This window comes from Microplitis mediator, chromosome 9, assembly GCF_029852145.1.
Source record: "Microplitis mediator isolate UGA2020A chromosome 9, iyMicMedi2.1, whole genome shotgun sequence".
NCBI classification, from domain to species: Eukaryota; Metazoa; Arthropoda; class Insecta; order Hymenoptera; family Braconidae; genus Microplitis; species Microplitis mediator.
The window spans coordinates 21,560,504-21,575,932 of NC_079977.1; the positions used below are offsets into that span (position 1 = coordinate 21,560,504).

At 24.7% G+C, this 15,429-nt stretch overlaps 2 protein-coding genes across 2 annotated transcripts; one reads left to right on the plus strand and one right to left on the minus strand.

Moving 5' to 3' along the window:
* Window positions 1–529: 529 nt before the first annotated feature.
* LOC130674774 (uncharacterized) lies at window positions 530–7,726 on the minus strand. Its single transcript, XM_057480187.1, has 5 exons — window positions 7,244–7,726; window positions 5,610–5,722; window positions 5,099–5,215; window positions 2,961–3,520; window positions 530–2,353 (listed from the first exon to the last, which is right to left on the minus strand). The coding sequence occupies exons 2-5, from the start codon at window positions 5,718–5,720 to the stop codon at window positions 1,873–1,875; spliced, it is 1,269 nt and encodes a 422-aa protein (XP_057336170.1). The 5' UTR covers window positions 5,721–5,722; window positions 7,244–7,726; the 3' UTR covers window positions 530–1,872.
* Window positions 7,727–10,571: 2,845 nt separating this feature from the next.
* LOC130674716 (transmembrane protein 230) lies at window positions 10,572–14,509 on the plus strand. The gene is made up of 4 exons (XM_057480130.1): window positions 10,572–10,805; window positions 13,035–13,186; window positions 13,250–13,372; window positions 14,238–14,509. Exons 2-4 carry the CDS (start codon window positions 13,055–13,057, stop codon window positions 14,373–14,375), a joined length of 393 nt encoding a protein of 130 aa, XP_057336113.1. The 5' UTR covers window positions 10,572–10,805; window positions 13,035–13,054; the 3' UTR covers window positions 14,376–14,509.
* The last annotated feature ends 920 nt before the right edge of the window (window positions 14,510–15,429 follow it).

Sequence of the window (15,429 nt, forward strand, 5' to 3'; positions counted from 1 at the left end):
TACTCAATTTAAAGGAAATTTTATCACAAATTTACTGAAAGTGGTCATTTTTTTTTTAACTTAACTAGAGGTTAAAATTCCAGCCAATTAACGTAATTATGATTTTTTTGTGACTTGTAAAAAATTAAAATATTTAAACTCCCATAACATATATTTATCTTACATGATTTTAATCACCAAAATAAAAAAAAATGATAGTAATTAATAATTAATATTAAAAAAAAAATTACTAAAGCTTCATTAATAATATTTATTTGAAAATTTATTTATGAGTACACTAGAAAAATGTCATGTTTTTTTTTATTTTACTTTGTTGTCTACGTATTTTGTAATTTATTCTTTTTAACTTTATTATTATTTTTTTAAATTATTTATTTTCATAATTATTATTTATCAAGAACATTAAGTAGATTGGATAAATGTATCACAGCTGGCCCCCGGGTCAATTGAATTGAAAATAAAAAATACAATAAAAATTTAATAGTTAGAAATTTGCGCGTGAGACAAATAAATTATTGAGATTCTGATAAAGTAAAAAAAAAAATTACGCTATTTACTTTCAATTTTTTTTTATTATCCTATTTATTAAAATAAAAAATATGATATGAGATCAATTTTACTATTTAATTGTACCAGAATCTCGTGATAATAAAAAAATCGACAGTCGGTAAAACAGGCGGCCGGTAATGCAGACAATACTGATAAAACATTTATTGATAAAAATATAATTATAAAAAACAATAAAAAATAATATAATTTGCAGTGTCGGTAAAACAGATTCTTGTTGCCGGTAGCGTAGAACGCCGATAAAAAATTACAAATTAAATATAAGAATTATTTAAATTTAAAAAATTATTCTTTTAAAAACGCGGCAAGATTTTAATTAGAAAATTAGTTAATTAATATGCCGGTACAGTAGATTTGAGTTTCGATAAAACAAATCGTAATTTTTTTGAGTTATTTTTATATTAATTCCAGTAAATTTTTGTATTCTTTTCAATTAACTTGAAATTTACTAAAAATTATCCCGTGTCAGTAAAAAAAAAATTTTGATGCCAATCAAAAATAACCGATTGGCTGAAAATAATGAAATCAATTTTTTTTATGAACAAAAAAATTAACTACTGTCGATAAAAAAGACGCGTCGGTAAAGTAGCGATAATTTTTCAAAATGTTCGTCATGAGCACAAAATAAGTAATTAAAATTTTTCCAAATTTTCAAGTTAAAAAAACTATTATTTGTACCGACAGAGCTAAAATATACGTAATGTAAATTTTGATTATTTTTAATAGAATCCAGCGGTACAACAGATTCCTTAAATAATTTTTGTACTTAAATCAATACTTGATAATAAAGAAGTGCCGATAAAACAGAACTTACGGCCGGTAAAACAGAATTTTTTTATTTAAAAAATTTAAACTAATTACTCAAGTAAAAAAATTATCTGTAATTTAATTTTTATTATTTTATATTTATTCTTTACTTCTTTATATCTATATATAAAAAAATTCCCTACGTTCTGTCGATATAGTTATCAAATCCCCAAAAATTCTTTATTATTATTATTTTTTTTTTACAAATTACTTTTAGTTTTTTTTTTTATAAAAATATTTAGTAGTTTTAATAAAATGGAAAAAAAATCCGTTGGTAAGACGAAAGCAGATTTCTGTAAAAAAAAAAGCAGGTTTGTGGGACAAGTGAAAGCAGATCGAACTATCGGTAATCAAAATTGTCTGGTGATTTTTTTCTATTACCGATAAAGCAGATTTCAAAAAATTGGTAAAGCAGATTTTGAAGTCAGTAAAGCAGATTTTGACGTCGGTAAAGAAGTTTGAAGATTTTTCATCATTTAAAATAAAAAAAAAGTTATTTTAACCACTATCACATTCATCCGTAATTTTATCTTCAACATTTTCATCAATCGGTTCAAGAATTTCATCGTGACATTTTCCATAACCATTTTCACCTTCTAATTCATTATCATCGTCATCTTTGGGTGACTCAGACGTATCGAGTATCGTGTTGTCATCATCGTCTTGACCAACAGTCGGTACAACAGTTTGTTCGTCATTTTCACTAGTAAATGCATCAATAACACGCTCTTCGATTCTCAATTTACGTACAATATTATCAAATTTTTCACAATCACTATCATTTTTTTGTACTTGGTCCAGTTCTTCGACTATTCCCACCGCCTCTTCTTCCCATCCATGTGGAGTCATTGTCGCTCTTACCGTTTGATATAACTTATGGAAGCCTAATTTTTTGTATAAACTTTGACTAGCTTCGTTTTCTGGACGTATTACTACGAACGGAATGTAACCGCGATCGGATACTACTTTTGTTAGAAACCTAAAAAAATAAACGATCTCATTGATTCTCGCTATAGCGGCCAAGTAAAATAATATTTTCAAAAATCACTAGGATTTTCGAATAGTAGACAAAATTTCCCGTAAAATGAGTACCAACAAGACTACATTACAATTTCATGTTTTCTGGTCACTTTCGACAATTTTCAAAAATCGGTATTTAGAACTTCCGATTGATTTTCTCCAAATATCATGATGTGGGTACTCAAACTAATGGAAATCTTCTCAGAAATACGAATCGACTCATCATTAGATTTTTAAATTTGATGAACAAAGAAAATTTTTTCAAAATTCAAAAAACTTTTTTTTTTATTTGTCAATTATTCTTGTCGTCTTCAGTAAGAAATCCTGCGTAGAATGAGTACCCACAATAATATATTCAAATAAAAAATTTATAACACTATTTTTATTGTTTCGAACAACCGCATCATTGTACTTCCGGTCAACTATGACAAAAACTATTGATGTGGGTACTCAAATGAGCGGAAATTTCCTCACAAAATCGACTGTACTATCGATTATTGGTAAAAAAAAAAAAAAAAAAAAAAAATTTTATTGTTTCAGTAAAAAAAAATAAAAAGTTTACACACCTCGCTAATCGTGTACCGTAACCCTTACGCCGATATTCCGGTTTAGTTTGCATGGAAAACATAGCACCATAATAAGATTGTATCATCCAAGCAGCGAGAATATTGTTTACAAAAACGCCACCTGCTGGAAGGATTCTAATAAGCCTGAGAAATAATTCATGACATTCCATATCATTGGCCGGATATAATTCGTGTATTCCTTCAGCGTGTTCACTATTCAATGGCAATACTTCAACAATATCTGTTTGTTCATCCGATTGTTTAAGTTCCTGTTGATTATCTAATTTTTCATCAGATTCATTCATTAAAGACGTCGATTCATCGTCATTGTCTTCACTGTCAAATTTTTTGTACGCCCATACGTCGCCCAATACACGTTCAATTGTACCAATATCGTTGTAAAGACGAAATAATTCATCAGCAATATCACAATGAATGAAATTTATATATAATGGCTTTGTCCAATCAATGAGTATGTCTTCATCACGTAATAGTGATAAATTATCTAATTTATCTGTTGGACAATAAACGCCAAAACTCTCGTACAGTAAACCGTGAGGCTGAAATCATATTTTTTCAAATTTATTCTTCCGGAAATTTTTTTACATCATCATAAATACGATATTCTTAAAGTTCACAAAATTCTGCGTAAAATGAGTACCCACAGCGATATATTAAAAAATTGTCAAAATTAATTAGTTTAATTAATTATTAATTGTTTGCAACAATTAGGTAATTTTTATTTTTTTTAATATATTGATGTGGGTACTCAAATTACAGGGAATTTGGTCACTTATGTAATAGGAATGTTCATTTTTTATTTGGTGTTTATTAGAATGAAAAATTATTATTATTTACTCTCATTGTTAGTAAATAGTGAATTTTTTTTCGATACCGATCATTGTACATTATGAAGGCTATGATATTCGAAAGGCTGGTAAAATTCTGCGTAAAATGAGTACCCACAACGATATATTAAAAAATTGTTAAAATTAATTAGTTTAATTAATTATTGATTGTTTGCAACAATTAGGCATTTTTCATTTTTTTAAATATATTGATGTGGGTACTCAAATTAAAGCAAATTTTGTCACAAATGCTACGGTAGTAATCTTTTTTTTTTATTAATGAGAATGAAAAATTATTATTATTTAGTCTCATTCTCGGTAAATAGTGAAATTTTTTTTTCTTAATATTATTTTATAAAATTAAGGCTATGATATTTGAAACATTGATGAAATTCAGCGTAGAATGAGTACTCACATCGATATATTAAAATTAATGAATTTAATTAATTATTAATAGTTGACAACAATTAATTTTTCATGATTTTCAAATATATTGTTGTGGGTATTTAAATTACAGGAAATTTGGTCACTAATACAATAAAAATGTTCATTTTTTATTTGGTATTTATTAGAATAAAAAATTATTATTATTTACTCTCATTGTTAGTAAATAGTGAATTTTTTTACGATACCGATCATTGAACATAATGAAGGCTATAATATTCGAAAAACTGATGAAATTCTGCGTAAAATAAGTACCCACATCGATATATTAAATAAATCTAAAAATTTATCAATTTTGGTAATTAAAATAATAACATATTTTTAATGTTATCAGAATATAATGATGTGGGTACTCAAATTAACGGAAATTTGATGACAAATTTAGTAATCATGTTCATTTTTCATTCTGTGTTCAGTAGAGGCAACAATAATTACTATCAAGTGGAACACACATTTATTTTTCGTTAAAAAATTATTTAGAGCGCAATGAGTATAATATTCTTGTTTCTAACAAAATTTCACTTAAAACGAGTACCCACACCCCTATATTACAATAAAAAAATTTATCATCTAATTTCTCAATTTTTCAAAAAATTATAAAAATTAATTTTTTCATACTGAGAATTTCTTCCCCCAAACCCCGCACTCCGGGTACTTAAACTTCACAAAATGTCCCCCAGAAATTGATTTCTAAACTCAAAAATCCCAAAACCGAATTCCATTTCTAAAAAAATTTTTTTTTCGAAATTTTTTTTTTGTCGCCGAAACATATCGATGTGGGTACTCAAACTTCACGAAATTATCTGCACAATTAAACTGTAAAGTCAAACATAACTTAAATCTTACCGATAGTGTCATACCAGGAAAGTGTAAGCATACTGGCACCTCAGGCCAATCGTTAGCGACATAAAAATAAAAATCCCATACTTTATTGTTAATGTACGTCAATACTGTCTGGTGGAACTGCAAAAAAAAATTATCATCAGTCGATAAAATATAAAAAACAACTCATACTTTTTTTTTAATTCTTTTAATTATGAAAAAAAAAATAATAAATAAATAAAATATTAAGTTGTAATTTAACAGGCGATAAAATTTATTCATAGTGAATTTATTAATGATTATTAAACTACTGCATGCTAAGGACAAAAGGTTTACGGTCAAGGTTGAATTTCACTGCACGTAAAGTTATTTCTCTTTTTTTTTTATTTCTCACTGCATGCACGAAAAGAACGTCAATAAAAAAACCGCAGTCGATAAATTTAAAAAAAAAAAGATTTTTCAAATTTTCCCGCGAAAATTTAAAAAATTAAAATTCGCGGGAATTTTTAATTTTTTTTAAATTTGAGATAATTACCTTAAGAGACTCGGGTAAGTAGCCATTGAGGAACTCTAGAAGCTGAGGTAACTCTTCTTCTGAGAGTAGACGAAAGTTCCGGCCACTTTCAACTGGCCCAGGACACTCCATAACTCTTAAAAAAATTAATTGATTAATCACTTTCAGTTTAGTTGAAAATAAAATTTAAAAAAATAGGTTAATGTTAAATAATTAGGTAGATATTGATTTTGGGTAAAAAGTGATAAGGACCTTTTTTGTAGAGAATTTGATGCTGGACAAAAAAGGTCTCTATCAATTTTTTGATATTTTCAATATTTAATGAGCTAGAGTAATTATTAAGTTTAATTATCACGGAGACTAGATTTAAATTTTAGCGGCAAAATTTAAATGATAAATTTTTGAAATTAATTTTTTATTTTTCTTATAGGATAAATTTATTTAGATATTTTTAGTAGATAATTCAAAGTATGTAAAAAAAAGTAATTAGTGATTTTAATAATTTTTTTTAATGGGTAATTAATTATTTATTTAAAATTAATGGGATTAAAAAAAGTGTGATTGTATTTTTAAATAATTTATTGCGATTATCGGGGTAATTTATGGTTTTATGGTGAAAGTCATAGAGACCTTTTTTGTAGGAAATTTAAAGGGCTACAAAAAAGGTCCTCAGTAATTTCAACGTACAATCGATATTTTATGAGTTAATTTAAAAAGTTTGTAATTATAAGATTATTAATTTACGAAAAATAATTAATTATTTTAATTACACTGAAAAAATAATTATGGTTGTTAATTATTTTATTAATTTTCAGTTTATCAGTGTCAAAAAAAACCATCAGTTAAAATATTTAATAATTAATAAAATAATAAATAAAAAAATATATTTTTATTTATTTAACTCGCAGTAACTTTTTAAATATTTATTATCGATTAAAAGTCACTGATACTTTTTTACATAAAATTAAATAATCTACAAAAAAGACCCTTATCATTTTAAATTTATCTCAGGCGTTTGAAAGATACCGGCATTTAAATATTTATTAAATAAATTTCTCCTCCCGCGCGATATTTAGATTTTTAAAACTTAAAAATAAAATAACTCATTAAATATCAAAAATATATAAAAATCACAAGATACCTTTTTTGTAGCCCTTTAAATTGTCTACAAAAAAGTTCTCTATGACTTTTCGTCAATCTCCAATGGTACCAAAGATATATCACTTATCGCTAAAACCAAAATTCAAAATCACTCCCTTATTTATTTTTCCCGCGATTTTTTAAACTTTTTATCTTTCTCACAAAATAACTCGTGAAATATCAGACGCACAAAAAAAATCATTGATTACTTTTTTGTACTAAATTAAATTCTCTACAAAAAAGGTCCTTATCACTTTTCTCATATTTTTGCTCCTTCTCAATAATTTTACCATTATCATAAATTTTTAATAACAACAATTATTGTCAATATTCCGACATTACTCCGCATTAAAATTATATCTACTCATTTTTTTTTTTTTTTCTACAATTACGTCGTCTAAATTTTATCATTCATTTTTTTTTTTAATTTTACTGCCTCTAAAAATTCAATTAATTTTTTTTTCTAATTAATTAATTAAGAAATTAATTACAATAATAATAAAAATAATAATTACCTGATGCGAGGTGGGGACGATTTGGTCGCGGGTTAGCTCAAAAAATTTTTAATTAATAATAATAATTAAAATAAAATAATTTAAGTCATAACCCAGTAAAAAAAAATTTTTTCTTCACTCCCTTTATTAATAAAAATAATAATTAATTTATTACGTCACTCCCTTAATTAAAATAATATTAATTATATATATTTTTTATTTTTAATTAATACTATCGATTAATACTCGTTAATTACACACTTATTATTATTAATAATGACTGATAATTAATAATAATATAAAAATATCACTCATATATTTTATGATTGAAAAAAAAAAGAATTTTTCAAGCTTGAGATTAAAATTTTTTTTTTAAATATATATGAATGTTCATATATTAAGGTATTTATCAATATTTAGATGGTGTAATTTTAATATATATGTATATTTATATATTAAATATATATAAGAAATATTTAGAGGAGGCCGACCCGCCCTCGCCGCCCCCAGAGCCCGCACTGAACAAAATTTTACTCTCTGTTGTACTCAATATATATGTATTCGTATATATGTATATGTGTAGATGGGGATGAATTGTATATATGTATAAAGGGGTGAAATGTATGAGTTGACGCAGGCGTCGCATTAACTCCCCACTAGAGATAGTAAATATATGACATGTTAAATAAATCGATATTTATATATATATGTGTGTATATATAGATGTTCGTATGTATATATAAAATATATGAATTAATTTATTTATATAAATTTTTCTTTTTTTTCTTTTCTTTTTTAGTTGCCTGTCGAGAAAATTTATGACTTCATATAAATATATAAGAATTTTAAATAATAATCGAAATTTATAGTATCGATATATATTTCGTTCGATTTTAATTTTAGTCCGCATGGATTCAGTCCTTTTTTATTTATTTGTATTCTTATTTTAATTATTATTTAGAAAATTAATAATAATGATTATTATTATTATTATTATTATTATTATTATTATTATTATTATTATTATTATTATTATTATTATTATTATTATTATTATTATTTGTAATCATAAGCACGCGATTATAAATTATTTGTGTCTGAAAGAGCACGCAGCAGCAAAAAAAATTTTTAGTTCTAAAAGTCACCGCTAGGATTTACTAGGGCGCTGTTACTGTTCCTGATTAGAAACATATGGCCAACTTTTTTTACTCGGTTTCGATGAATAGGGAATACTTCCGGTTCAATAAATATAATCTACAATTAAAAAACAAAATATATGACTATGTACACGGTCATATATGAAAATTTGAAATATATGACTATAGACAGTTGTGAATGATTGAGTAGACGGAAATTACTGGGGTTATATATATAAATATGTATATATAATAGTGATTGGTTAGTGACGAAGAAAATGAAAAAAAAAAAAAAATTAGTTCCAAAAGTCACCGCTAGGATTTACAAGGGCGCTGATACCGTTCATGTTTAGAAACATATGGCCAACTTTTTTTACTCAGTTTCGATGAATTGCGAATACTTCCGGTTCAATAAATATATATGAGGTATTCCACGCCAAATCGGACGGTTTCAAAAATTGTCTTTTCGGATTTTCTTAATTTTTTTGTATTTTTTAGTAGCCCTCGAAAGAGGCTTCCTAATAAATTTTGAGATTTTTTTTATCAATAGTTCAAAAAATATTAAATTTTCAAAAAAACCGCTCTTTTTATGGTTTTTTGATCAAAACTTTCGTAATAATGGTCGGAATCTAATGGTTTTTTTTTCAAAATTTTCGTTTCTAGATGGCCTTAACAATCATTTATATAGATTTATATTTACATAGATCTATAGTAATTTATGTAAATCAGATCAATAGAATAGTAGTACAGTAATAACTATACTTAACTATACTAACAATGATAATAATATATATAATATATTTATTTATTTATTGAGATTTAAAATTTGATTTTTGAAAATTTGGTTAAAATTGTAATTATATTTTTTTAAATTTCTACCCGGGGTTTGAATATGAATTTTATGCGTTATTATTATAGAAAATTAGAATTTAAGGGCCTAAAGAGGGGTTGGGTTTTAAATTTGTGTGAATTTTAGAATTTTGTAGGTAATTTAGTTTTCGCGGGAAATTTGAATTTTAAAATAGATTGTTTTTTAATTATAGATCGCAGAGCTGTTAATTATTATTTTAGAGAAAAAAGTTGTAAAAAATTTTTTTAGGAAATTTAATGGGCTACAAAAAAGGTCATTGTAAATTTTTTGATATGAGCGATATTTATTGAGATATTTGAATTTTACGCGGGCGATTACGACAAACTTATTAATAATGTTTATTTTTGAAAATTCTTACATTACTACTTATTTAACTATTCTATTGGTATTTTTTATTGATAGAATATCGATTCTTATTAACAGAATATTCAATAATTACTAACGTTGAGTAATACCTTTAATTATACGATAAAACTATTTTTGTTCTGTTAAAATATTAAAATTAACTAAAAGTATCTATCAAATACTGGACGATATAAAAAAGTTACTGTCTCTATAGTAATTTATGTAAATCAGATCAATAGAATGGTGTTGAGTATTACACAGCAACTACTAATTACTGTGCAGTTTGTAATTATTCTAAAGCAGACAGATTTAATTAACAATTGCTAGAGACATCCTATAAAAATCTATAGTACAAGTTCAGAGACTGTCGTTCAAAAGAGACGTCGGGCCGGCAGACTGAGGGCAGAATTCCCGCGCGGGAGATCAGGGTTCGAATCCCGGCCCAGTCTAATTATTTTTAAAATATTTAAATTTACGCCGACACTAATACACTTGTCGTTAATAATAATCATATTAATAATAACAATAATAAGAAGTTTAAAAACCAATAAAAATTAAATTTTATTAAATTCCATTGTAATAGAGTTAAATTAATCTAAATTTATTTGTAAAATTTACTATACTACATAATAAAATTTATTAAATAGATAGTAAAGTTTGCTAACGCAGTTTATATTTTAGTTGCATACCCACATTATAAAAATTATAAAATATAAATAGTAATTAAATTAATATCAAGATTGTAGAAATTATAAAATTTCAATAGCGTTTTCCCTTAACGATATAAATTTACTAATTTTATTCCATACTTTTTTAATAAAATTTTCCTCCATACACAGCCTGGGCTATAAAATCCCGTTATTTAAATTTGAAAAATTTGAATTTTCCCGCTCTTTGTATTGAGAGGACTGATATCACAGAGATACAAAACGAGAATCGATCTATCGAGTATCGTCGGTATTTACTGTATGCAGTTGTACAGGAAGTAGGTCGCAGCCAACTTCTCGTTTGTTTATTTATTACGAAGTTGAATAAATCCATAGTTTCGTTCCATGGTTAAATTATTGGATTTTATATTTCTTATATTATATATTATGATTATCAATTATAACTAGAATTATAAATACTCTAGTTACGTATATGCAAATTATATATTTTTGTAATTTTTATAATAATAATAATAATAATTATTATTATCATTATTACTGCCACTGATGTCATAAGAACTTTGGTAAGAACTTCAATTTTTAAACTTGAAAGAAATATCGAAGTTTTTTTCTTTTTTTCAAATTCAATTTTTAAAAAATGATAATTCAAATATTGCCACTAAAAAAATTTTTTTTTTTAAATTTATGAAAAATATCAAGGTTTTATTTAATACTCTGGATATATATTCATTTTTATTTATATGAAGAATAAAAATTATTCGAAAACTTGTAAATAATTTGAATTTTTGAATTTGAAAATTATTTCCACGACACCCTAATATTAAAATTCGTGATAAAATTTCCTGTAAAATGAGTACCCACAAGGAATGATAATTAAAATTTCATTTTTGATAAATTTCATAGATCATATATATGACTAATTTTTTTTTCAGTCAAAATATAGTGATGTGGGTACTCAAACAACAGGAAATTGCATCAAGAAGACAAATGCACTATTGATTTTAATTTTTGAATTGAAATTTAATGAAAATTAACAGTAATCATGATTATTAAATTTTTTTTCCAGTTGATTAAGAATAAAAATTTTTTAATGGAATTGAAAGTATAATATTGTTGAAGTTGAGAAAATTCCGCGTAAAATGAGTACCCACATCGCTATATTATAAAAAAAGTCATTTTTGATAAATTTCATAGATCATATATATGACTAATTATTTTTTTAGTCAAAATATAGTGATGTGGGTACTCAAACAACAGGAAATTATGTCAGTAACGCAAATACGCTATTCACTTCGCCTTTACAATTGATATGTAATAAAAATTTGAGATACTCATAACTGTTAATTATTTTTTTTTTGTTGATTAGGAGTAAAAATTAAGAGAAAAATATAAAAGTATGATTTTGTTGAAGTTGATAAAATTCCGCTTAAAATGAGTACCCACAATCATATTCTATGAGAAAGTCATTTTTCATATATTTTTAGAGCTCATATATATGACTTATTTTTTTTTTGAGTCAAAATATAGTGATGTGGGTACTCAAACAACAGAGAATCACATCAGGAACACAAATACGCTATTGATTTTGATTTTTAAATTGAAATTTAATAACAATTAACAATAATCATAATTATCAAATTTTTTTTTTCAGTTGATTAAGAATAAAAATTTTTTTAAGGAATTAAAACTATCATATTGTTGAAGTTGAAGAAATTCTGCGTCAAATGAGTACCCACATCACTATATTATAAAAAAGTCATTTTTGATAAATTTCATAGATCATATATATGACTGTGGGTACTCAAACAACAGGAAATTGTGTGATAAACACAAATAAGCTATTCACCTCGCCTTTACAATTGATATGTAATAAAAATTTGAGATACTCATAACTGTTAATTATTTTTTTTTTGTTGATTAGGAGTAAAAATTAAGAGAAAAATATAAAAGTATGATTTTGTTGAAGTTGATAATTTCATAGATCATATATATGACTAATTTTTTTTTTAGTCAAAATATAGTGATGTGGGTACTTAAACAACAGGAAATTGCATCAGAAACACGAATACGTCACTAATTTTATCTTCATACTTGATTTGTACTAATAATTACAGATACTCATGATTATTAATTTTTTTTTTCGAGTTAAATCAGAATACAAATTTTTTTATGGAATTAAAACTATCATATTGTTGAAGTTGAAGAAATTCTGCGTCAAATGAGTACCCACATCACTATATTATAAAAAAGTCATTTTTGATAAATTTCATAGATCATATATATGACTATTTTTTTTTTTAGTCAAAATATAGTGATGTGGGTACTCAAACAACAGGGAATTGCATCAGAAACACAAATACGCTATTCATTTTGCCTTCATAACTGATACATAATAATACTTACCGATAATCATGATAATGAAATTTTTTTTCAACTTAATTTAGGGCAGTAATTTTTTTAAGTGAACGAAGACACGATTTTACTAAAGTTCATAAAATTCCGCGTGAAACGAGTACCCACATCGCTATATTTTAAAAGAAGTCATTTTTGATATATTTCATAGATCATATATATGACTAATTTTTTTTTAGTCAAAATATAGTGATGTGGGTACTCAAACAACAGGGAATTAAGTCAGGAACACGAATATGCTATCGATGTTTCCTTTATCATTAATAATCAAAAAAATGATAAATTATAAAAATAAAAAATTTTTTTTTAACTAAAGTATCATTTTTTCTCTGTGTCTAAATGATCAATTATTAATTACTAATGAATTTTTTTGTTCCCAGGTAATTTTTATAAATTTATTATGTCAAGAAGAAAAAATTTGATAAATAGTTGGAGTAATTTAAGTATAAATAATAATAATTACCGTGAATACGACAACGTGGATTACACACAATTGACAGAGGCTGACCACAATGGATTCGTTGACTCCCAGGTACTTGATTAATTAGTAATAATAAATTCATTAATTAAAACAGTAAAAATTCAATTTTTCTAGTTCGCGAGACCGCCGATTAAAATTCCATGGAAAGCAATTACTTTGGCATCATTATTATTTATTGGTGGTTCAGTCATGTTAATTATCGGTAGTTTAATTGTCAGCGGTCATATTGATACCAAGGTAATTAATTAATTAATTTATCAAATTAATTGAATAGTAATAAAATAAATTTTTCAATCTCAATTTCTAATTAATTGATTAACTTGCTAAATATTGAACATACGTGGAAAAGTAATCAGACCTTTTTTGTAGAGCGTCAAATTTTCTACAAAAAAGGCCCTTATCAATTTTTCAAAATACTCAATAATTAACGAGTAATTAATTAATAAACAAATTAATTATTTTTCTAGAATAAAATAAAAATTAATTGACTTATTCTTTAATTGCAATTATCTCATTACCTATCACTCGGAGGTGAAAAGTCATAAGGACCTTTTTTGTAGAGCTTTAAATTTTCTACAAAAAAGGTCCTTATCAATTTTTAAAAATACTCAATAAGTACCGAGTAATTAATTAATTACCAAATTAATTATTTCGGGAGAAAAAAGAAAAATTAATTAACTTATTCTTTAATTACGATTATCTCATTACCGTTCACTCGAAGGTGAAAAATGATCAGGACCTTTTTTGTAGAGCTTTAAATTCTCTACAAAAAAGGCCCTTATCAATTTTTAAAAATACTTAATAATTACCGAGTAATTAATTAATAAACAAATCAATCATTTTTTAAAAATAAGTAATAATTAATCAACTTATTCTTTAATTACGATTATCTGATTACCCATCACTCGGAGGTGAAAAATGATAAGGACCTTTTTTGTAGAGCTTCAAATCCTCTACAAAAAAGGTCCTTATCAATTTTGCCATCATGTTAATATTTAGCGAGATAACATTAAAAAACAAAATATCAATAAGTAAAATAGTTAATTAATCATTAATTATTAATTAAGTAATTAATAATGATGTGTAATTATTTTTTTTACAGTACAGTGACCGCATGTGGCCAATAATAATACTCGGTATATTAATGTTCATACCAGGTGCTTATCATGTACGAGTCGCATTAATGGCGTACAGAAAAATTCCCGGTTATTCATTTGATGACATACCGGAATTTGATTAATCATTTATTGATTAATGATCAATATGAAAGAGTTATTTATTATAGACTATATTTTTAATTAATTTATTAACATGTAATTATTAATTAATGATTAATGCACAATTTATTTAATAAATTAACACTTAATTATATACTTATTTAATTATTGGAGTAAATATTGATTTTGGGTAAAAAGTGATGAGGACTTTTTTGTAGAGAATTTAATGCTGGACAAAAAAGGTCTCTATAAATTTTTCGATATTTTTAATATTTAATGAGCTAGAGTAATTATTAAGTTTAATTATCACGGAGACTAGATTTAAATTTTAGCGGCAAAATTTAAATGATAAATTTTTAAAATTAATTTTTTATTTTTCTTATAGGACAAATTTATTTAGATATTTTTAGTAGATAATTCAAAGGATGTAAAAAAAAGTGATTAGTGATTTTAATAATTTTTTTTAATGGGTAATTAATTATTTATTTAAAATTAATGGGATTAAAAAAAGTGTGATTGTATTTTTAAATAATTTATTACGATTATCGGGGTAATTTATGGTTTTATGGTGAAAGTCATAGAGAACTTTTTTGTAGGAAATTTAAAGGGCTACAAAAAAGGTCATCAGTAATTTCAACGTACAATCGATATTTTATGAGTTAATTTAAAAAGTTTGTAATTATAAGATTATTAATTTACGAAAAATAATTATTTATTTTAATTACACTGAAAAAATAATTATGGTTGTTAATTATTTTATTAATTTTCAGTTTAACAGTGTCAAAAAAAACCATCAGTTAAAATGTTTAATAATTAATAAAATAATAAATAAAAAAATATATTTTTATTTATTTAACTCGCAGTAACTTTTTAAATATTTATTATCGATTAAAAGTCACTGATACTTTTTTACATAAAATTAAATAATCTACAAAAAAGACCCTTATCATTTTAAATTTATCTCAGGCGTTTGAAAGATACCGGCATTTAAATATTTATTAAATAAATTTCTCCTCCCGCGCGATATTTAGATTTTTAAAACTTAAAAATAAAATAACTCATTAAATATCAAAAATA

Excerpts from the sequence above, each read along its gene's own strand:
- LOC130674774 (XM_057480187.1), bottom strand. The coding sequence starts at position 5,720 with ATGGAGTGTCCTGGGCCAGTTGAAAGTGGCCGGAACTTTCGTCTACTC. Across the intron at positions 3,521-5,098 it reads TTCCTGGTATGACACTATCG|CCTCACGGTTTACTGTACGA; the intron begins GTAAGATTTAAG and ends ATATGATTTCAG. Across the intron at positions 2,354-2,960 it reads TACGGTACACGATTAGCGAG|GTTTCTAACAAAAGTAGTAT; the intron begins GTGTGTAAACTT and ends TTATTTTTTTAG.
- LOC130674716 (XM_057480130.1), top strand. The coding sequence starts at position 13,055 with ATGTCAAGAAGAAAAAATTTGATAAATAGTTGGAGTAATTTAAGTATA. Across the intron at positions 13,187-13,249 it reads ATGGATTCGTTGACTCCCAG|TTCGCGAGACCGCCGATTAA; the intron begins GTACTTGATTAA and ends CAATTTTTCTAG. Across the intron at positions 13,373-14,237 it reads GCGGTCATATTGATACCAAG|TACAGTGACCGCATGTGGCC; the intron begins GTAATTAATTAA and ends TTTTTTTTACAG.